This window comes from Sceloporus occidentalis, unplaced genomic scaffold (genome assembly GCF_023333645.1).
Source record: "Sceloporus occidentalis isolate IW3139 unplaced genomic scaffold, rSceOcc1.0.p SCAF_9, whole genome shotgun sequence".
NCBI classification, from domain to species: domain Eukaryota; kingdom Metazoa; phylum Chordata; class Lepidosauria; order Squamata; family Phrynosomatidae; genus Sceloporus; species Sceloporus occidentalis.
The window spans coordinates 33,577,590-33,601,884 of NW_028316989.1; the positions used below are offsets into that span (position 1 = coordinate 33,577,590).

The 24,295-nt window shown below is 42.5% G+C and overlaps 1 protein-coding gene across 1 annotated transcript; it reads left to right on the forward strand.

Annotated features, from left to right (window-relative positions):
• Nucleotides 1-328: 328 nt before the first annotated feature.
• LOC149307233 (uncharacterized) lies at nt 329-22,321 on the forward strand. The gene is made up of 12 exons (XM_089538290.1): nt 329-3,379; nt 7,781-7,839; nt 11,287-11,447; nt 11,565-11,689; nt 12,700-12,758; nt 13,637-13,773; nt 13,885-14,009; nt 16,972-17,030; nt 18,689-18,843; nt 19,619-19,728; nt 21,662-21,804; nt 22,021-22,321. Exons 1-12 carry the CDS (start codon nt 329-331, stop codon nt 22,112-22,114), a joined length of 4,278 nt encoding a protein of 1,425 aa, XP_089394416.1. The 3' UTR covers nt 22,115-22,321.
• The last annotated feature ends 1,974 nt before the right edge of the window (nt 22,322-24,295 follow it).

Here is a 24,295-nt window from a genome sequence, read left to right on the forward strand (position 1 = left end):
CTGGCCATATAGCAAAGTACAATAACATCCAGAATCCACACAAGTGTGATGTCTTTATCAGAACAACTAAAATGCACAAAATACATATTGCAAGCTTTTAAAGGTTCCTGTAAAAAGACTTTTCTGTATTCTTATATAAACCTTTGAAAGCTTGCAACATGTCAATGAGTTCCAAGTCATTTTGGGTCGTTAAAAAAAAAAAGGCTGCCTTGGATCTAAAACATAATTTCTGCAGCAGTTGCCTTGTTGTGTGCCTTCAAGTCATTTCCAACTTATGGTGACCCTAAGGCGACCCTGTTTTTTTCTGATGTGCAGTTGACCAACACCGATGGACTCTTCTATTGTAAGTCAATGGGCAGGACCACCATCTGGCAAACTGGACCCTTACAGAAGCTCCCAAAAACCCAGGAGAGGAACTTCCCACCTTCTTGTGGGCTTGGTAACAGTTTCCAAAAGATGGATGTGGCAGATCTTCTTGGCTATCATTCCTCTGGTTGCCAACACTGCTGCATATAACGAAAGCCATTTGGCTGCATCTTACCAAACTTTACCTGGCGCAAGACCAAGATCCCCAGCGCCCTTGTCATTCCAGAACTCTACAAATAGGTGGAACATGACCGATCCAGACTTGAGTAATGGATTTACCAAAGGCCACCCGCCTTGGCATCCTACGGGGAGATATCTGTACAGTGGAAATGCTGGCTACCATAGCACTGATCTTCCCAAACAGGATGGCTTTCTCAGTAACCAGTACAGGAAGACTGAAGTGTCCTACCCAACTCCTGCAACTCCTCCTGAGACCCTGAGTGCTAGTCCTCAAGGTTCTGCATCTCCTGGTGGAACAACTCCTGGGACGACTGATGCGGGGATTAAGGATCTCCACTCAAGTAGTGGAGCCCACAGCTCTCTAGCGTTTGTCTTACAGCATTCTACCGATACTTTATCTGACTTGCCCCCTACACAGCCTTCTGATTCAAGCTCAGGGAAGACTCACTCAGAGCAGATGACTCCACATACTGGCCAGGAAACTGGTATCACTGAACCTGCCACTAAAGTGTCTCCTACAAGTGCAGCTCCTGTAACTCTGCTCCCTTTCTCTGTTAGGTTCTTAAGTAGTCACTCAGCCAAGGGCTCATCTCACCTTAGTCTGCCAGATTTCATTGGCTCCACAACTAGCATAAAGTTTCCCATTCGCTACCAAGTTGAACCTCTGGTTACCAGCTTGTTCCGATCTACCCCTACTCCCACAGCTGCAGAGATTCGTACTATGTCTGCTCTATCAACAGAGTCTCCCAGCGATTTGGATAATAGTATTAACCAGATGGCCACAGAGATTCCTATGCACATTCCTTACTCCTCTGAAGCTGGGATGCCAGAACTCAGCCTTTCTCTTGCCACTACCCAACTGGATCCTAATACAGTAGTTGTTGGCATGCCTGCAGAAGCTAACTTGAGTTCCCAGCCAAAAGATGACCTCAGGAGTCCAGCTTTGACAGCTCTTCCTCCGAGTCTGAGAACTACAAAAGCATATGAGGTCTCCTCCTTGGCAACTGAGGACGCACTAAGCACTTCTCTGGCTGAAAGAACCAAGTTAGAATGGAAGGGCATCACTTCTCACAGAGGAGAGGAAAGTACTGAACTCTATGTTGGTCCTACACATGATGCCATCTCAAAGGGCACAAGTAGTAGCATTCGTTTTGGCACAGACTTCTTATATTGGCAGCATTCAACTGCTTCTCCACTTGACACACTGCATTCTGGGGACACTGGAACTGGGTATGATATTCCCCTTCTACAAGATGGTCCATTGGAAGCTGTGACTAACACTCCTAGTGGGTGGGAATTGGCGAAGATGGGACAGAGCACTACAACTGCGGTGGTGTCACCTATCCTCTCTTTGGAGCTCCTGCTTACAACTACAGAGACCATGCCAACTCTGAGGTTGGCCTCCAGCTTAATTTCTGTACAGCCCAAAGCTGATCTGGCAGATCAGCACAACACCTTGCCTCAAAGGTGGAGTGAAGCAACACTATCTCCTCCAAGTTCCACCTCTCTTGCCACATCTAGGGTTGTGCTGACATCTGAGGAACTTTCTGGATTGGAGGCCTCAGCGGAGTCATCGGTCACAAAGAAGGATAGCAATGATGTTGCACACAAGCCCTCAGAAGGAACAGGTAGTACACTTCCATCTCTCCCCTACTTAGATACAATAAGGTTTACATTGCCAACTGAACCCACTTCTCCTGGGATGGCACATCTGCACACAGGAGGCCCCACAGAGCACTTCGGGGTAACATCCCCTGAATGGAAAGATGGCATTCCCATGCCTTTGCATACCACAGCTTCCCTGACAGATATGACAAAACTGGAGAGATCTTCTCTACTTACAACCCATAGATCTGTATCAACAAGCTTTTCATCACCTGACTCCTCTAGGACCAGTGTTACTGAGCTGACTTTGGAAATGCACTTTGGGGCTACTGAAAAAGCTCAGAAAGACCAGGAAGTGTCAGAGATCACAGTGCTGTCCAGCCTTTCAAGTGCAGAGGTTTGGCAGTCTGGCTCCAAAGCAGTTACACCTTCTCCAATATCACCTAGCACTCTGTACAAAACATTACCACCACTTCCACTTACAAAGGACCTTGAGGTTGACCCAAATACATCTGCTGTAATTACTACATTAGAGACTGAGCTAAGATACAAGTCTGTTGATGCTTCTACTGCTGTTGCCCCACTAGATGACAACACAACAGCTTTGCATATTCCTAGACAAGGCTATATAGATTCTTCTGGCTCAAACCCTCCTGTCTCTATGCCTGTCTCAGAGTCCTCTTCTGCCCAAAATGTCCTCATGTCCTCTGCCACAGCAGCTCTGCTGACCACCCCCAGATTTCTTCCTGATAAATCAAAGTCAACTTGCAACAACATCTATTGCAGGATGAGAACCACCACTTCATCCTTCACTCCATCTCTATCTCCACCTCATCTTTACATAACTTCCCAACCTCTCTTGACTAGGAAGGTTTTGGTGTCAACCTTAGGGACAGGAGATGTTATGAAGAACAGGTCCACTGTTGGAGTTGATGCCAAAGCAACCAGCTCAAAGGAGAACAAAGCAAAGACAGTAACTGGTGCCAAGAGGGGGACTGTGATCCCAGGTACTCACTCTTCAAGGCAACCAGTTTCACCCAAGGTTCCAGTACTGAGTGAGTCAGCTACAAAAGAGAATCTGACCACCTTAACTCCTCCTACATTACTCGTTCCAGCAGTACATGCTCTGCCTCTGTGGTTTCGCCTCACTGGAATTAATTATACCAAAGCCTTGGGGAACAAATCCTCTGAAAGCTTTAAGAAGCTGGAGAAAGAAGTAAAGTTAACAGTAAGTATTCTGGAGACCCTGATGTACATTCAAACCTTCAAGTGTGTGTGTGTGTGTGTGTATATATACACATTTGTTGTTGTTGTTGTTGGTAGGCCTTGGGACAGTTTGTTGTTGTTGTATGCCTTAAGGTTGTTGACTTATGGTGTCCTTAAGGTGAATTTATTGTGGGGTTTTCTTGGCAAGATTTCAAAGGAGATTTGCCATTGCCATCCTCTGAGGTTGAGAGCATGTGATTGCTCAAGGTCATCACAGCCAAGCTGGGAATAATTAAATTGCTAATTATTACTTCTTTAATAATTTAATTATTTTAATTAATTAAAATTTAATTAATTTAATTATTTCTTGTTATTTCTTTAAAAGGCATAGAATTTATACCACCAATTAAAAATTAAACAACTGCTGGAAGACAAAAGTCAAGTTAAAATAGAATAGCACAGTAGTTCCCAAACTTTGGTTCTCCGGGTATTTTGGACTTGACCTCCCAGAATTTGACTCTTGGCCAGGTTGGCTGGAACCTCTGGGAGTCTAAAATGCCTGGAGGACCAATGTTTGGGAACCACTGGACTAGAACAGCAAGCCTGATGATAAAAGTTGAAACACAACTGAACAAGCTATCATACTAGAACACCCTTAATTTTAAGACCAGGATTTGAATCCACGCTCAGCCATGGAAACCTATTGGGTGATTTTGGGCAAGTCACACTCTCAGCCTCAGAAGATGGCAATGACAAACCCTCTCTGAACAAATCTTGCCAAGAAAACCCTGTAACAGGGTCACTGTTAATAAAAAGGGACTGGAAGGTACACATAGCAATACATCACACTGCCGCCATTAGCAAGACCCTTCAGCAACAAATTATTCATCACAGGCCTGTTTAAATAAAATGGTCATTGTTGTGTGCCTTCAAATTGTTTCTGAATTACCGTAAGGTGAACCTATCATGGGGTTTTCTTGGCAAGATTTGTTCAGAGGAGGTTTGCCCTTGCCTTCCCTTGAGGCTGAGAGAGTGTGACTTGCCCAAGGTCACCCAATGGATTCAATAATAATAATAATAATAATAATAATAATAATATCCAGCCCATCTTCACTCAGGCAGTCGGAGTGACTTCATGGCCAACCCAGGTCTCCAGAGTCATAGTCCAACACTCAAAGTACTATGCCACACTGGCAATAATGAAGATGGGTACTAGTCTATCTTCCAGTGGAAAGGAATTCCACACTCTGAGACCAACTATTGTGAAGGTTCTGTCCTGTATTATCATCCAGTGGACATATGTGGTGGGACTGAGAAAAAGGCTTCTACAGAGGATCTTAGGACTTGGGTGGGTTCATATAGAGATTTGTTGGGATTTGTGCAATAAACATCTGTGTATTTACAGGTAGGTTACAAAATGTCACTGTGTGATGAACCCATCAGAGAGCTAATACCATTAGTAACTTAATACCTCAAACAAGAGCTAGGGAAGCATGGAAGAGTTGAATTTGAACCCAAGATCTAAAGTCTTCCACCCTTATCTTAAAAAGCACTTTAGTATTTCTGTATTTATGTTCAAGAAGCTTAAAGGAGAAATTACCATTTTTATTGAGGACCCGTCGGAAGGGGCTAGTATTAGCCATGTTTTAAGCTTGAAAGTTGAAGCTTCATTGACCACAGAAAATGCAGTTTGACTACACTTGACAACTGCCGTGGCTCAATGCTATGGAATCCTGGGATTTGTAGTTTGTTGTAGCACCAGAGTGCTCTGACAGAGAAGGCTAAATATCTCGCAAAACTACAAATCCAAAGATTCTGTAGGATGGTGCCATGACAGTTAAAGTGGTGTCAAACTGTATTATTTCTGCGGTGAAAATGCATCTATTTGGGTGATGGTGCTAGAGCTTGGTAGAAATGTTACAATTTTGGGTGAAGGACTTGTTGTTTTTAGATTGCAAAGGCTGGCGATGAGCTGGAAGGGTTAAAAATGAAAATGATAAAAGGACACTGGAAAGATTTCCCACTATTTATGTCTCTTATCTTGAATGTCCAATGCTAGCAACAAGTCATACTTACAAAAACACCTGAGCAGCCAGAAACTTGGCTTGAAGGCAACTGTTTTATGCTGTATACACAATGTCCCAGACAACAAGTGTTTGAGTCATCTTTCCTAGGGTTTCTGGATTCTTGTAAATGCTACAAAGGCCTATTGGAGCATTGGAATTCTGCCAGAAAGCTTGGCTATAGCCATGGGAACTGGCCCTGACAGTACCCTACTTGGATCTGGTTTTTCAGCATGTCGAGTCAAAACCTTTTGTGAAAGGAATAGGCAGCACTTTAAACTTTTTTTGCTCTTATCTATGGCCCCATACAGACAGGCCAAAATAAAGCTGCTTCGGGTCACTTTGAAGGTATGCTGTTTAAATGATGCATGTGTCCTAAGAGGCCAAAGCTGTGGTCCAGTCCTTAGAACTGGAGCGTGGCTTTGGCCTGGCTTCTGGACTCTTAGGACGCATGCATAATTTAAACAGCATACCTCCAAAGTGACCTGAAGCAGCTTTATTTTGGCCTATTTGTATGGGCCCTATATTACTGCATAGTGGTTTGAGCATTGGACTATGACTCTGGAGACTAGGGCTTTGATTCCCAGCTTGGCCATAAAACCCACTGGATGACCTTGGGCAAGTCACACTCTCTCAGCATCAGAGGAAGGCAAGGGCAAGCCACCTCTGAACAAACCTTGCCAAGGAAACACCATGGCAGGTTTGCCTTAGGGTCGCCATAGACTTGAAGGCACACAACAACAACACCAGCAACTTCCATATTGGTGATGATAGTCCATGGTTGTTGAGTGAATACTAAGTTGTGAATCTTGCTGGCTTCTGATATCATAACCAAGACTTATACAACATATGAAGGGGGAGAGCCAATGTGTTGTAGTGGCTCGAATGTGAGAATGCAACTCTGGAGATCAGGGTTTGATTCCATGCTTGAGCATAAAAACCCACTCTCAACCTCAGAGAATGGCAATGGCAAACCCTGTCTGAAGAAACTTGTCAAGAAATCTCTATGATAGGTTCGCCTTACTGTTATTATGCTTGAGTTTGGAAGCAAACCCCGAACTCCAGAGTTGTGTTCCAATGCTCAAACCACTACAACACACTGGCTCTCCCCCTTCAGATGTTGCAGGACATCAGTCTCCACCAGCCTTTCCCAATAACATCAGTGCCAAGATTTGTTGGGAACCATCTTAGACAACCACAAGTATCTTACCCCTGCTCTCAGGAAAGTACTTAAAGCCAGTAGGTCTCAGCCTTTGGTCCTCCAGATGTTTTGGACTTCAGCTTTCAGAAACATCCTGGCCAGTGTAGCTCACAATGGAGGAGGATTCTGGGAGTTCAAGTCTGAAGGATCAAAATGCAAAGGGATATTGTAGCACCTTTGAGACGGAGAGAAAGAAGTTGGTAGCATAAGCTTTCATAGACTTCAGTCTGTGGTGTGAAATGTCCAGGAACAGACATTTCTAAGCAGGCTATGGGGAAGACAATGGCAAACCTCCACTGAACAAATCTGGCCAAGAAAACCCCATGATAAGTTTGCCTGAGGGCCTGCCCTAAGTCTGAAAGCACACAACAGTAACAACCATGTAATTAGCAATAGAAATGCAAATCTAGCCAGTGTGGGGATGGTTGTTGGGGGACAAAGGCAAAAAGAGGAATGTCACCTAAATCCAAGGTGAATAGTTAACCATATGAATGGTAGTGGAGGGAGTTATTGGAATGTAGTGTGATGCTGCCTAGGAATAAGAAAGGAGGTATGAAGAACTAACAAAGAGAGACTTCATGAGGCTTAGGGAGTTAACTATGATACTTGTAGCATACCAGGTTACCATTATTTCTGTTCAACCCATTGTAGATGGACTGGTCTGCAAAAGGCTGCTCTAAGAAGTGGATTTCATCTGTGCAGCAAGAAGCAGAGCTTGACAAAAGATGTACAGTCTGCCCTTGCCATATGTTGGGAATGGCGGCATGCTCCTGCATGCTGTGGCACACATGCACCTCTGGCATGTGCGCCATTTTGTCCCTTACTCCTCGCTGTTTGTGTAAGCTTAAAAACCATGTACGGCGAGGGCATGTATGCCAAGGGTGCACTGTATTGGAATTACAGCCTTCCACCAGCCATCTTTGGCAGTGAGGGTGGTAGTTCGCCAGGTCTCTAAAGTCAAAAGAGCGCTACTTTTTTTGGCCCAGCTTGCATCTCCATCCTGTTGCATCTTGCCTTCAGGTTGTAAGAATGAGGAAGAAAATCTTGGACTGCTTCTGTATGTTGATCTGCCTGTCATTCTGTCAGAACTCTTCATTCTAAATGTTCCTTTGAGCAAAGAGTCCTTTAACAATAAACTTATTTGATGTTCTGCCCCCAGGTAAATAAGATGTTATCTACTTATGAGAGCTTCCTTCAAACAAACATTCTCCATTTCTTGTAAGTAGTCCTAACAAATGTGTTGCCCATCATTTTCCCCCCAGGGGAAGTTTGTACTGTACCCCATTGAGTAAACTATGGGTAGGAATTACATGGTTGGACTACAGCTCCTAGTAGCTTTGCTGACATAAATAATGGTGAGGAATGCTGGGAGTTTCAGTTCATTGTGCATGGGGGGGGGTTTGCATTATTCTCACTGCAGTCATTTTTCTTTAATAACATTGCAGCCTGTCTATGACTTTAATTGTAAATTGGGCATATTTACTGTTCATTTTAAGATGATTTCATGATTGCTAGCACAACTTGCCCAGAGCCTGGGAAAGTTATTTTTCTTGGAGTACAGTGGTGATGTTGGCTGGGAGGTTCTGGAAGTTGTAGTCCCATAAAGAAAAGTTTGCATGTTCTTGAACAGTCCCTTCTTTAGCCCTTTTCCATTGCAAGCTGCCTGGGCTCCTTCATGTCCTGTAATCTCTTTAGAGTATTCTGCTACTCAGTTTCATGCGTCTGAGGAGTGACTGCTGAGACTGGAGCAGGCAGTGGCAGGTGAGCTGCATCTGGAGTAGGCTCACTAGGTGAACACCTGCTTAAATTCCCTTTCTATACAATTGTTAAGTGAACAGGAGCCCTGTATCTTGTTTTCCCTGGTCATGGTAACAAATAGTAGTGCATGCACTGGTAACCTCATGACTAGACTTTTGCAATGTGCTATACATTGGGCTATCTCTGTACCAAGTTCGGAAACTTCAGTTAGTTCAAAACACGGCAGCCAGATTGGTTTCTGGAACATCCAGAAGGAATCATACCACACCAATGTTAAAATCAATCTACTGGCTGCTAACTAGTTTCCGGGCAAGGTACAAAGTGTTGGTTACTATCTAAGCCTTACATGGCTTGGGTCCCAGTTACTTATCTATCACCACCTCCCATATAATCCATTCAGTACATTTAGGTCCTCTGGCAGACATTTACTCCAGACAGCCAGGACTAGGTTGGCAATTGTTAGCTTTTCTTTAGCCGCCCCTAGACTGTAGAATGACCTGTCAAAAGGGATGTGACAGCTGATGAATACATTGTTTGAATTTTAAACAGCATCAAAGATCAGTTTCTTCTGGCAGGCTTATCTAGAAGATTATTAAATCGTGAATTTTAAGTGATTAATTCTTAATGTGGATTGTTTTTAAATGCTTATGTCTTATTTGTCCTTTTAAATTGATGTGTGTTTTAACTGATGTCGTGTATTTGTTCATTGTTGTTATTCCCCACCTCGATCCATGGGGGGAGGCAGGTAAGAAATGTTGTTTTTGTTGTTAAATGTCTTAGTTAGAACTCACCTGGATTACCATAATGTACTCTATGCAGGGCTGCCTTTGACAAATGTTTGGAAACTTCAACTGCTCCACAGAGCCGTAGCCAGGTTGATGCTGCAACAGCTCCACTAGTTTCCAGTCTATTTCTGGGCACCATTTAAAGTGCTGATAGATGTATAAAGCCCTGTATGGACCAAATCCATGCTATTTGAAGGACCATCTTGTTTCATAGCACTGGGTCTAATGATACAACTGGATTCAAGCCAAGAGGATGCTCAGCTGCTAACATGTGCAATAATTCTTAGTAAAGTAGAAGACAGGAAGGGAAAGAGGGAGAGTGGCTTACAAGTGGATTGACTCAAAAAAGCTGGAGCTTGAGTTTGCAAGACCTGAGCAGGGCAGTTGATGACTGGGGCTTTTGCAGGCCTCTCATTCATAGGGTTGCCATAAGTCAAAGTCGATTGGGCAGCAGATAACAACAGCCGATCTTCCTGTATGAACCTGCCCAACCTTTAAGCTCTACAAGGGAGGCACTTGTGTCTATCCTACCGCCTTCACTAGCATGTTTCGTGGGAATGCAGGAAAGGACCTTCTCTGTGGCCGCTCCCAGACTTTGGTTCTGCAAAAGAAGATTATTTATTTTTGCTCCGAAACACCCTCTATGGGATATGGGGGAATGTTTTTTGGGCCTCCCTGTGATCCTAGAGTGCATTTTGCAACATTTTGGGGGTTATTTTATTTTTTAAATTTGACTCCTGGGGATTCCAGGGGACTCTAAGCATCTTGAAATCCTCAACATCCTGCTAGAGATAATTGATACTGGGGGCCCGCATTTTCCCCATTCCTGTTTAAAGTAAAGTTTTAGATGGTTTACATTCTTTTCTTCATTTAACACTCTTTTAATTTCAACTTTCCTATGTTTTTAATTGCAATGTGTTTTAATTGTAATTTTCTGTCTGTTCTAAACTGTTTTGAGTCCAAGCCTGGAGGGGGGAAGGTGAGATATAAATAAAGGGAATAGATGGATGGTGATCCTCCACTGCCCACCTTTAACTTGATGATGAATCCTTACTTGATGTAGCTCTCAGGAATTGCTCAATTTCTTAATTGCTCTTGCAATAGTGATGGTAATCTCCCCATCCTGTTTCAACACTCAGTTTCCTAAGGGTCTTTGCCACAGCACTCTTGTAAGGTACTGTGAGTCCTGATTTTATATTGTTTTTTTGGATCAGTGGAGGGAACTCCTAGCCAGTGCTTTGAAAATGTGGGCAGATAGTACCTAATTGGGCAAGAGTAGAGATCAACACAGGTATTATGCCCAAAAGCAACCTATCTGTATAAGTAAAGGGGATGGGCCTTCACCTGCCTGATGTTTCCTACTGAAAGCCACTGCTCCTCCCTTGCTTTCTGAAATATGTTTTTTATTGCCATTTAATCCAATATATATATCCACATATCAACATCAGACACAAAACATATACAACATGACAAAAAACTTACATTTCTTTCATTTTTGTAAAAAAACACGTAACATAAAAGTTTGACCTCTTCCTACCTAGGATCTCTTTTCCATCTCTTCTTTCAATTTATTGTTTTAACTTAATATCTTTTAGTTGTGTAAACTGTGCAGTAACTTATATCCTTTTAGTGACATCGTTTTAAATTATGATTATCCAGTTGACCTTCTTTGACTAATCTTTGAATAAATTCTTACTTTAATTAACTTATCCTTGCTTGTATAGAAATAGTAGCCTTTGTGTTGGAAACCTTTGGCCTCCTGGAAGTTTTGGATTTCAGCTCCCAGCAGCCCCAGCATGGCTAGTAATAAGAAACATACTTGTTCAGAGATTTTGGTCAGATACATTTACTTGTTTTCAAGTGGATGAGAGTAGAAGTTACCTGCAGATGGAAGAGGTTGCCAACAGGACCAGAGCTTGACTAAGTTCTTTGTTTGGACTACAGCTTTCAGACCCTTCTTCCCAAAGTCCACCTGGGGATTATAAGGGGGAAAAATTATCTGGAAGCCACAATTACCCACCCCTGTGCTATAAGGTCTGTAGAAGTGGTCCTGGACCAGTGATACATTAGGAGGTTTATAGAAATGGCCAAATTAATGTTAAACTTCTTCACTTCTGAATAGGAATGGCTCTGTGATTGTTGAGAGTGAGGCTATATTCCAGACAAAGGTCCCTGTTCCCACACCTTCTGATGTCATCCGTACGATTGTCACAGAGGTAAAGAGACGGGCCATGGACACCTTCTTTGATTGGAGGCTGGATGTCCAGTCTCTTCATTCAAATGGTGAGTGCTTATCAAGTAAGCTCTGTGCCAACTGAATTCCTTCGAGCAAAATGGCCATCAGGGCGTGCACGGGATTTTGGCAAGGGATGAATGCTTCTTTGTCTCCATTCTTACCAGGATTCACCTTGAACAACCTAGAACCTGAGAAGCTGGACATATCCTTCACTTCTCTGGGATTAGCTTCCAGAGGAGCCTTGGATGGTATGATGAACTGGGACCATCTGGAAAGTCTGAGAAACAAGGTAACATAAGCATTTGAGCTTGAGTCTGGGAGACATAGCACTTAGACTGTCATGTTCTTGTGTAGGTTGTGTCCATTACTCTTGCTTGCCTCATGTACCTATATAGGTAAATGATATGTTTTTGGTTGTACCAACTCATGCCAAGCCCTTGGAGGTAAACAATGCATCTTGTCTGAACTGCTGAGCGCTGGCAGTAACTCCAAATGCTTTTTCCTGCCTTAGCCTTGTGACGATTCTTGTAGGTGCTTTTATTACCAACCTATAACCTATCTTAATACTGGAACAAACTGAGTCAAGAACAAAAAGCAGTAAGGAGGAGAGTATAATAGAAATGGCAGATAGTTTTACATCCAGTCAGTTTGTTAAGTGTCTGAAGAGATTATGGAGATTATCACACGGGAGGTTTAGCATCCTCCTCCCATCATTAAATTGGGGGAAAACTTGGGTCCTTCATCCTAGTCCAAGAGGTCCATCCAGGCTTGGGTGGACAGTTGTGGTGGATCCCAGAGCCCAACTTTTTCTCATGGGGCCATACAGATTGCCAAACAACAAATAAATCCCACTTTGGATTCTGAAAAATGAGCAAATTTTAAAGCTATCATTTCTAGAGGGCCACACTTTGGCCACCCTTGTTCTAATCTCAGGGTGGGATACTTCTTTCAGCCTGAAGTCCAGGTTCACTGTTCGGAAAACAATTAACAATAGCAGTAAATAACAAAAACAAAAATACAGAGCAAATCAACAGCAGCAAAAAATTAACTAAGCAAAATACATAACAATTATATAAAGAATATATAAAGAGTATAAAGAACAAGTATAAAGAAAGCTAACAATAAACATTCCTTGCAGACTGAGATAAATTAAATAATTAAAACAAACTCTAAGGGGGCCTGAGTTGTCTGCGTATGGCTTGAGCATTCGGCTCTTATCTTTGTGGTGGCCTGTTGGCCCTTTTAGTATGTGAGCTGAAGCCTTATAACTAAATAAAACTATGGTTCTTATCTCCGTAGGTGACTCAATTGCTTGGAGCTTGTTATGTTGTGCGGAACATCTCGCTTGTTGAAAGTGGGTATGTACGTAAGTTAATTTTCTTCCGATCTAGGTGATGCTAATCTTGGGTCAGTCCACCAGTAGTGGCTAAGTATCAAGTACTGATAGGAGGACCTGTTCTCAAAGAAGTAGACAAAATTTCATGAGACCAGTGTGGTTTGACATTTAATAAATCATGAGACCTTACTTGGCCAACAAGGTTGATGTCGCCTTGTTTGGCAGAAAAATAAAATAGGTAGTAATGCTGTATTAATGCACAGGCATTCGCAACTGTGGTTCTCCACTTGCTGATGGACTGCAACCCCCAGCATCTTCATCATTGATGATGTTGAGTAGCAATGCTGAGAATTGTGGCTCAACAATTTTGAGAGGGTCATGGTTGTATATTGTAGCATTGCTTGTAGCTAAGGAGGAGGGGAATAACCTTAATTAGTCTATATGGAGGATGAAGAGAGTCAGTGTGGTGTAATGATTTGAGTGTTGGACTGCAACTCTGGAGACCAGGGTATGATTCCCAGCTTGGCCATGAAATCCACTGGGTGACCTTGGGCAAGTCATATGCTCTCAGCCTCAGGGGAAGGCAATGGTAAACTTCCTCTGAACAAATGTTGCCAAGAAAACCCCATGGCAAACTTTCTCTGAAGTTACAATAAGGCGGAAACAACTTGAAGGCACACAACAACATGGAGGATGAAAGTATCAGTGACTGCTTAATTGTGATGATAGTATACCTCTGGGGAATACAAATAGGAGGTGTCGGTAGCACACAAATCCTACTTTGGCATTCTCCACAGGCATCTACCCACACAGTGGCTGGCCAGAATACTGGACTAGCTAGGTCTTTGGTTTCATCTCCTGTTTTTCTTACGTTAATGTAACATGGTTTCTATTGCACAGAAACATCCAAGGTGGCATAAACATAAATGGAGAAGTCTACATTGATACTGACACTCATGTTGACATTGGCTGGGCTCTAGAAGCACTGATGGCACTTTCAAATTACTCAGTAGACCTCACATCTCTCTCCATCAATGGTCAGTAGGTACTTGTCCAACCCGACCTCTCTGCATCCCATTTTAAGGGTGATAGTGGGTAATGAATGGAAGCTTACCAGTCTACTCCAGTAAAGTTTTCTCTGATTACAGGGTCAAGGCTCAGCCTTCAAGTATTCCCAGTTTCTTTCTTGGTGACCAACAGAATATTCAATGAGAAAATGATGGACCGTTCTTCGGCAGAACATCAGAATCTCGCAAGGGATCTCTCTAATGTGGTATGAATAAGACACAAACATGTTGAATCAATGCACTGGCCAATTCCTGGGGCCCTTTCACACTACCTAGTTATAGTGCATCATTCCACTGTATCTGCCATGGTTCCATCCTGAAGTCCATTTTGGACTTCAGCTCCCAGGCCACCTTACCATTGGTCATGCTGGCTGCAGCTTCTGGGAGCTGAAATCCAAAACATCTGGAGGACCAGAGGTTGAGAACTACTGCTCTAGTGCCATGCTATACTATAGGTCCCGAGATTCCATAGGCTGATACCATGGAAGTTGAAGTGAAACTACAGTATTCTAATTGTGATTTCATTATTTGAGGGTGATGCTGTCCCTGGGTGGGTGCCAGGGATGAAAATCTGGCTCCTGGACCTCTAGAGCTTGCCCATCAAGTCTTTTACGGCTAGACTAGATGAGCAATGCCTCCTTAAAAGAAGACTGAAGGGACTGTGGAAAGAGTATTAGTGTTGTTGTTGTGCTTGAATTAACAGTACATCTTCTATGTTTATTTCACTTTGCAATCTTGGAACAAGGACTGACTGATCTTTCTTCTAGTGACAGATGGGTACAAAATTCCTTGGGCAAAGGAAGGGAGCTGGATTCTTCCCTGCACTATTTCTGACAACTCTAAATCAGAAGCGGATGGGAGTCATGTGGCTCTCCTAAGAAGTTGTTCGACTTCAACTCCCAGTAGCCCTACCATATCCAGTAGTGAGGAATAGTTGGGGGTTTCAATTCTGTGACATGTGCCACCAACTTCCCATTTCTAGTTCATATGTGCCTTCTGTGAATTTGCCCCCACAATCCTTAACCTAAGAATGGGGTCCATGTTTTGTCAGACATTTAGCCTTCTCTGTCAGAGAGCTCTGATGCCACAACAAATTACAGTTCCCTGAATTCCATAGCACTGAGCCATGGCAGTTAAAGTGGTGTCAGACGGCATTATTTCTGCAGCCCAAGTTCAGAAATTCAAAATTTAGTTGTTAAAACTCAGCAAACCCTAACTAAAGGTGCATACCGGAAACGTTCATTGTTCGAACAACAAGTGTTTGCAATGCCTTAACTAATTTCAGATGATTGGTGGGCTAATTGCTTGTTTCTTACAAACTCAAAGCAATGTTGGTTCCCTCCTTTCCCATACTGCCCTCTCCTTGTTTCTACAGCCACTTTCTTCCCAGAAGAATGACCTTGGATAGTCTGGAGCCAAGTCTCCCTCCCTTGGTTGTTATCATGCCAGCTGTAAATGCAGTAACCCCTTCCTTCCAATAATTGCTTCATTGCATATCCCATTGCAATACGGCAACACAACAACACCTTTGCACAAAAGTCATGGCAGGCAAGATGCAGACCTTGATACTTGAGGGAGTTCTTCTCTATCGATGCCTGGCAAAGAATTGCGATCTATTGGAGGGGTCCTCCTCTGTGTCCCACTGGTATGGGAAATGCATTGTGGAAGGGCCTTTTCTGCAGTGGCACTTCAATTGTGGAATACCCTCCCCTTGGATTGGCACCAATGTTGGCATCATTTTGGCATAGGCTGATCATATTTCCTTGAGACAAAAACGGGACATTGGGATGGCAAAACCAGGACAGGATTATATAATATTCCATATTCGTGAAAAAGACGATAACAAAAGTTTTAATACATGCACATATTGAGCTAACAATTATTATTCCAAATGCATCTTAGGAACTAGTCTGAAGTCTACAAAAGCACACATGCTACCAACTTCTTTCTTTCAGTTAGTCTCAAAGGTGCTACAAGATCTTTCCACAGAATAGCATGGCTATAACTTTGAATTATTCTTCAGTGACAGAACTTAAAGAAAAATTGGGTATAAGTAGAGGGGGACTGACTGTATTTCACCACGATTGACCCATGAATATTTCTCCGATGAAGTAATCTCATGCAGCAAATTTCACTCTTTGAACACCTTATCATAAAACTTCCCATGCCACTCTGTGACACAGCTTTTTGACAACCACAGTTTCAAAAAGGGATCTTCAAATCATTTTCACAATGTAACAGGACATTTTTTCTTGAAAATGGAACAAAATTGACATTGATATGAAAATGAGTGGACAGTCTGAAAATAGGGAAAAAAGATACTATCCTGTTTAAAATGGTACATATGGTCAGCATTTTGGCACCAAGTCAAAACTTGTTTTTTTTCTCCAGGTTGTGCATGTGCTGTGGCTGGCACTACTTTGAATTGTTTTCTCCTGGTTTAAATTGTATGGGTTTCAACTGATAAATGAATTACATTTTTAAAATCATTGTTACTTATTGTTTGAAATTGACTTTGTGAGCCATCCTCAGAGCTTTGGCTATGGAGAATGTGTTATAAATATTTAAATATATAAATCAATAAAGCTCACAAAATGAGGGCATCTGAAGGGTGTCCTGAGTCCTAGAGAGCCTCTACATTGTAGTAATAATGCAGTTTGACACCACTTTAAGTGTTGTAACTCCATCCAATGGAATCCTGGGATTTGGAGTTTTGTAAAGTTTTTAGTTTTTTTTGCCAAAGAGCGCTGGTGCCCCACAAAACTACATATCCCTGGATTCTGTAGGATGGAGCCATGATAGTTAAAGTGGTGTCAAATGGCATTATTTCTACAGTGTAGATGCACTCCTTGTTTGTCTTTAAAATGGTAGGAGAGATTTGAAACTGGATAAAGCATTGGGAAAGGTAGGTCTCCTCCTCTTCTGGGTTCAAAATGTGTACAATACTCCATTTTCCCCTTCACTTCCCAAAAAGCAGGAGTGGGTTTCTGGTCAGTTATGGGTCTTTGTTGTTTCTTTTGTATTCTTAGCCATCTGGTCCTAAGAGGATCTCAGGGGAAGAAAACTGACTCCTGGCCCCACCATAGTTGCCTACCCTTGGTCTAGGCTCTCGTAGATTTTAACTGATGACTTACAGAGCTGTAAACCTCTTTTTTTCCTCCCCACTAGCTAATGCATGTACTGGGCAAGTACAAAAACCTCCTGCAAGTGGCAATCCGAGGGATCACGTAAGTAGCACTTTCAACATATACTCTGCTGCTGGGATCTTAAGCCTTCCAAATGTTGAGCTGCTCTACCCAATATCCCCATCACTGGCTAGGCTCAATGGGGCTCTATGAGAAATGGAGTCTTCAAGTTCGCGAGTCCTGCTAGTAACCTAGCCTGCGACACAGCAGAATTAAAAAGACAATGAAGATTTTCACACTGGCGCTTACCATAAGTTAAGCACCGGTAAAACATCCCTGAAATGCAAGGGTATGAAAGCTGGTCGCACTTTTGAAGCATCAGTGAAAATGTCTTGTCAGCTCTACCATCCTTGAATCATTCATGGAGCAGCCATTTCCTAACACATAGTTCCCATTAATAAGAAATGGCTGTTCTGCGAACTATTCAAGGATGGTAGACGCTTCACTGACATTTCAGAAGCACAACCAGCTTTTGCACCCTCGCACTTCAGGGATGTTTTACCGGCGCTTAACCCACAATAAGCGCCAGTATGAAAATCTTCAATTAAATGGACCCTGTATGGAGATTTAAGAGCCAGCGTTGGGTAGTGGTTTGAACGTTGGAGTCTGACTCTTGAGATCAGGGTTCGATTCCCTGCTCAGCTATGAAACCCACTGGGTGACTTTGAGCAAGTCACACACTCTCAGACACAGACAAAGGTAATATCAGGCCTCCTTTGAAAAATCTTGCCATGAGAATTATGTTTTAAAATTACTTAGGGTGGACATAAGTTGAAAATGACTTGAAGGCACACAACAACAAATGGAGACTTACTGCTCAGGAACTTTGTGAGGTGCTGCATATATATCTATATATAGAAGGCCTTTTATCAGGAGTTGAAATGGGGTGATAAGATTTGAAGTGGTGGCTGAAGATTATGGTTACTTGACTGCAACGCAGCCAGAGGGCACTGAGTTAATGACATTTGCACAAGACAGCCTTCTCCACCTTTTTATCCTGGAGAAATTCTTGAGATAATTTTCAGGACTCAGGGAATCCCTGCCTAAAAATAGTTAAATCTACAGCTCAAAAATAGTTAATTATTTTTTTCCACTTGCAATCTGTCGCAGAATGCCTTGTTGACCTTTCATTAAAATGTAGGGTTCCAAGGAATCTTAGTTGAGAATCCCTGGCATAAGAATTTATCTGGGGCTGGAAAGAAACTGGAATTACTGTGATTGCTGTTGAAGGTGCTGGTTGAAGTTAGTGAATCCTCAGATGGAGGCCTGTTAGAGAAGAATAAGTAGCAGAAGGCAGGCTTTTTGATGTCTTCCAGATATTTTTGGATTGCAGCTCCCAGAAGCCTTCAGTGTTTGATGGGTAGTTTGGACCTAAAGTATAACTGGAGGACCAAACTGTCCTCCTCCCTGCTGGGTTAGAGAGAGAGATCAAGGCAGGCATGTGCAAACTATGGCCCTCCAAATATAGTTGGACTGCAATTCCCAGCATAGGCAATGGTGAGGGTTCTGGGAGTTGTAATCTGACAACATCATGAGGGCCATGCTTTGCCCATTTTTTGGGCTAAGTTAAGTAACCTTTCACTTAGCGGTGAAATTTACTTGGGCAGTTCATTCTGTATAAGGCTAACCTGCTTCACAGTGGTTTCTCAAGTCTTCCCATCTAGAACAGTTTAAGATATTTTTTTGCCTTTTGACTACAGAGGTGGCTCCTTGATGTGTCATGGAGATGTGATATTCCAGCATCCAGCCCCAACCAGCAAGGACGTTCTCCAAACCCTCGCCCTTGCAGTTGGTCCAAGGGATTACCTGGATTCATCAACCCTTCAGGTGGATCCATTCTCCTTTACTGTAGCAGGTATGTCAAAGGATAGGTTTTAACATGACCTCCTGAGAAGGAAAACAGAGCTTAACAATAGTAGTAGTATTTACATTTCTATACAGCTTCTCAGTGAACTCTGCACTCTCTACTCAATCAGTAAACCAATTGCCCGCAACAAACTGAGCACTCATTTTACTGACCTATGAAAGGATGGAAGGCTGAGTCAACCTGACCCTCAAGGATTGAACACAAACGTTGTGTCTGCAGAACTGGCACTGGAAAGTTGCTTTTAAAAATAATTAGCCATAGTAATTATCCTCCAATCAGTTGATATTCTGAGAATATATCTGTAATTGAATTTGGCCCTTGAGCTGAAAGAGGTTCTTCACTCTTGCTTGGAGACCAAGGGTGGGCAATTTTTAGAGGCAGTGCTTTTTTTGTTTTACAAGCAGTAGCAAACTGGAAATGAATTCCTGATTTTTAAAAAGGCATCTCCTTGGCCCACCGATGGCACGGGGGCAAGAAAATGTGGCAAAATGTTCTCCATACCCCAAGAGGGCATTCAGGTACAATACTATTTAGTTTAGTTTCGTTGCCAGTCCCTGCTCTATAATAATAACGGTGAACAATCTGTGGCCCTCCAAATGGTGTTGCAGATCCCACCATCCCTAACCAGGGATCATGGGATAGGCAATGCAGTATCTGGAGGACCACGAGGTGTTCTTCCTTAAGTTAGAAGGAGGGGCTGTTGCTTCATTCAAAGCATGTCCTGGAAATGTAACAAGGCTTTCCCTTTTGTTTCTTCCCTTAGGTGATGGGCTGGAGCCTCCCTTTTCAAATCTGGGCATTCCAAGCTATGCTGTAGCCATCATTGTTCTGTTGGTCCTTGCATTAATTGCTCTTCCCATCTTGGTTTTGCTGGTAAGACAGCCTTGCTTCAGTCATATTAACACCCTTTTATAACCATTGTTTGTGTCTTTGATCTGAACCTTATCTGAACATGCTAGAGTTGGACACTCATCTCTCAAGGGCTGTAGCAAAGCTTTGGAAAAGCTAATTTTTTAGGATTATACAGCCAGCATGGTGTAGTGGTTTGAGCACTGGACTAGGACTAGGAGACCAGGATTCAGATCCTCACTCAGCCACGGAAACCTACTGGGTGACCTTGGGCAAGTCACAGTCTCTCAAGCTCAGAGGAAGGCAGTGGCAAACCTCTTCTGAGCAAGAAAACTCACATGTTGGTTTAGGATCTCCATAAATTGGAAATAACCTGCACCTGACAGCAAAAATACTCCCACAACTGGAGTTGTGGTCAGATTTTACTTGATCAATATATTCCAAACTGCAATCACAACATTAATTTTTTGTTTGCCCAGCTTGACTGAATTGTACAGGTAGATGAAGACTCGATAATATAGTAGTTCCTTCTCGAGAGCTAGGGTGATGTCATAGTTTGAGTGTTGAACAACATACAGTCCTGGAGATCAGGGTTTGATTCCCCTGCTTGAGCATTAAAAAACACCACAGGGTGACCTATGGCAAGTCACACTTTCTCAGGCTCAGAGGATGACACTGGCTAACCCATTCTGAAGAAACCTGCCAAGAAAACCTTATGATAAGGTTGCCTTAGGGTTGCCATAAGTTAAAAATGACTGGGAAGCACACAGCAACTAACAAAGTTCCTCCTCTCACCTGTATTAAACATAAAGCATACAGGTTGTTCAGGCTGTACTATATTTTTATTCAAATGAAACCCAAGAACTGTGTGCATCCTTGAGGCAGAATACTCCCTAGAACTGAGATGTATTCCAGTTCCCATCAGTCTGAGCCCCTGGTCAGTGTCAAAGGATGTTGGAACTGTAGTTCATCAACATCTGAAGGGCTACAATTTCCTAGCCTTGCATTAGAAGCAGAAATCTGTTGTCCTATGAATAATAAATAATAAAATAAATAATAAACTTTATTCTTATACCCTGCTTTTCTGCTGCAGCAATCAAGTCGGCTTACATGACTAGAATATATTGGAATAATACATACTCTCAATAAATAAATTGACACCCCCCTTTAAAACAGGATTAAATACAATATAGTTTAAAAATTCAACCTGTTAAAATGACAGCAATTTGCTAGTAGAGGCAGTGGTTACATAAAGTAGGGAGAGTACAGAAATTAGATTGAACTATTCTGGGAAGGCCTGCCAGAAGAGATTCATCTTGATAGCTTTTTTGAAGCTGTCTAGGCTGGTTATTTGATGGATCTCCTCTAGCAAGGCGTTCCGTAGTCTGGGAGCGGCAGCGGAGAACATCCTCTGGGAAGTTGCCATTAGTCTGGCTTTTATGGGTTGCAATAAATTCCTCCCAGAGGATTTGAGGGTGCAGGGCGGATTGTACAGAACTAGGCGATCCCTTATATAGGTTGGACCCAAGCCATGAGGGCTTTAAAGGATATCACCAAAACCTTGTACTGCGCCTGGAAACCAATAGGGAGCCAGTGAAGAGATTTCAGAATAGGTGTAATATGATCACTTTTAGTTTTACCAGTGATCAGCCTGGCAGCCATGTTTTGTACTAACAGCAGTTTCCGGACTAGGTACAAGTGTAGCCTGCAGATAGGACCAGAAAGGCATGCACGCCTGAACCTTTGGGTTGCTGAGGATGCAAGAAGGAGTTTGCAGAAATCGAGTCGTGAGGTTACCAGTGCATGCACTACAGTTTCTAGGTCTTGTGAATGGCACAAGTCACTTGTGTGCACCTTAATTCTGCTTTTGGGAATGTGCTGCTTTTTCTTCTTGATGTGAAAACTTGCTAGACTACAGTGTGATGAGGTTTCCTAACTTTTGACCTTTTTTTTAAAGCCCAAGATGCTCGGCCGGAAAGACAAGCTTATAATTACTGGACCATGCAATCTTGAAGCAGGTACTGCGATGTTTGAACTGAATAACCCAGCTTTCCACCCCATTCTTGAAGAGGTACATTTGGACTGTCTGAACACAAACATGTGAGTGTACAGTAAAACTCTTAAGAAGGATGAGTGAGTGCTTCCCCTTGGATTGGTGATAGTTTTTAGGTAATATAGGCCTGGTGGTCATATTTCCCACTGGCCTTTTCTTTTAGCAGTGGGAAACTCTGCTGCATCTTTTCCACTTTATTTATGGATGCCTTGTTTCAAAAGACTTTCTGAGCTGACTGTAATCTCTTTACCTTTAACCCACAGGATGAGGGCAGACACTTGGACTTTCCGACAACAGCAGTTGGTTAGATCGACAAAGGCTTTCAGTGATGATGGAATGATGTCTCATTCCATCTGAGTTTGGTCCCTCACCTGCAGATAGGACCAGAAAGGCATGAACGCCTGAACCTTTGAGTTGCTGAGGATGCAAGAAAGAGTTTGGTGGTGATTTCTGAAAATAGAAGGGCAACCAGTTTTGCAGCAAACTTGGATGATGTTTTGCAACACTTGTCTGCATCCTGAATTACATAGAAGGAGGAAGGAGTACCTTGATTTTACAGCAGTGGTAGACAGCGTCCCCAGACCGTATCACCAAAAGCATAATGGTCTCTTTTTATTAATAGGTTGGATCTTTTAAATATGTTGTTCAAACATGTCTAGAGAATAGAAATTGTTTGTATTTTGTCCTGACTGGATCGTTCTGGGATTTAAAAGCACAAGGTTGGCATGGGAGGAGGGAGGACCTACCTTTAGTTGGGGTTCCATTTGGTAGTACGGATGGGAGAACATTTTAAGAGTGTGGAAGTGTACATCACTGTCCTGCCATTGTTGGGTTGGATCTTGACAGTGTTTTCTATCTAGGGAGATCTGGTCAGAGGCCTTTTGGCTAGGGTTGAAGCCAGTAATGACCTTCTTGTGAGAGCAATAGCTCCAAAGACATCATGATTGCCCTTGAAGTTGTCAAGTAGGAACTTGGGATGCTTTGGATATTAAGTAAAAATGTATTAAGGAAGATGGCAAGCCTGAATGGCTAGGAACCAAATTAACACCCAAGTGGGATTTTTAGTCTAGGGGTGGGAATGACAGATCCTATCCCTTGCCAACACAGCCAATGGCAAGGGATGGTGAGAACTAAAGTTCCAAAGGCCAATTGTGTCCCATCCTTTGTCATGTTGAGAGAGTTTTCTGTCTAGATAGAGCTTGTAAGAGATATTTTGGCTATGATTGAACCCTGTAATGACCTTCTTGTAAGAGTGATGGTTCCAAAGACATCATGGTTACCCCTGAGTCCATGGGTAGGAATAGGGAGCATGCAACCACTGGCTTTAAAGCACTCATTTTAGTTCTGATTTTTTATTCCATCTCTCTTTCCTAAAGGCTTAAAGCAAGGGTGGGTAAGTTGAAGCCCTCCACATGTTAGTGAATGGCAGATCTCTTAGCATTATTCACTGATGACTATGTCTGATGGAGTCTATCAACAAATGGATGGCTGTACTTTGTCCACCACTGATTTAAAGGTCTGCCTGCAGAGATACACCACATTCTGTTCCATTTTAAAGCAGCATTTTCCATTGTTTCACGAAAAGTTTGTCACAAATGATACTTTGCTCCCCTCTGCCCCCAGTCAATTGGCCTTACCAGCTGTCTGGCTCTTCCTTTTTCTTTTCTTCTCTATAGCCAACAAGCTGAATCTGTCTGCACATAGTATACTCATTCTTTTTATTTTCAATGCTTGTTAGCCATTATTTCCAAATAACCTGTTGTATTAAAATGTAGTTCTGAATAAACTCTAATGAATACTTTTCTTGGAGGGTATTTGATTTTGAGAAGTCTATGTACTAGTATGGGACTTGGGAATAATGCTGGAATTAATCATTACCACGTATCATCTTCATCTTCCTTTTCTTCCTCCTTCCTCCTAGTATTACTATATTATCACAGTGGGTCCTTGGTTTGATTCCAGGAACCCTCCATAGATACAGAGGTCTGTGGGTGTTCATAAATACAATGACATAGTGAAATGGTGTCTCTTATATAAAATGGCAAAAACAAGGTTTGCTTTTAGAATTCATATTAATCTTGAATATTTTCAAGCTGTGGATGCTTGAATCCATGGATGAAAAAATATGTGGGTACAGAGGACCGACTGTATATTGCCCTTCTGGAACTGAACTGGTACATTAAAGAAACAAAATACAAAACTAGGATAAAGCCAGATGCCCAATGTGGCTTAGTGGTTTGGGTGTTAGACTATGACTCTGGAGACTAGGGTTCGATTTTCCACTGGGCCATGAAACCCATTGGGTGACCTTGGGCAAGTCACATGCTATCAGCCTCTGGGCAAGGCAATGGTGAACCTCCTTTGAACAAATCTTGCCAAGAAAACCCCATATTAGGGTCTCCGTAAGTTGGAAACAACTTGATGACACACAACACACATATACCAAAAGAAACCACATTCTGGAGGACATGTAGGAGGATACATGTCTTAAGATGCTGAAGCACAAAACAATATATAATGTGCCTGGGAAGATTAAAA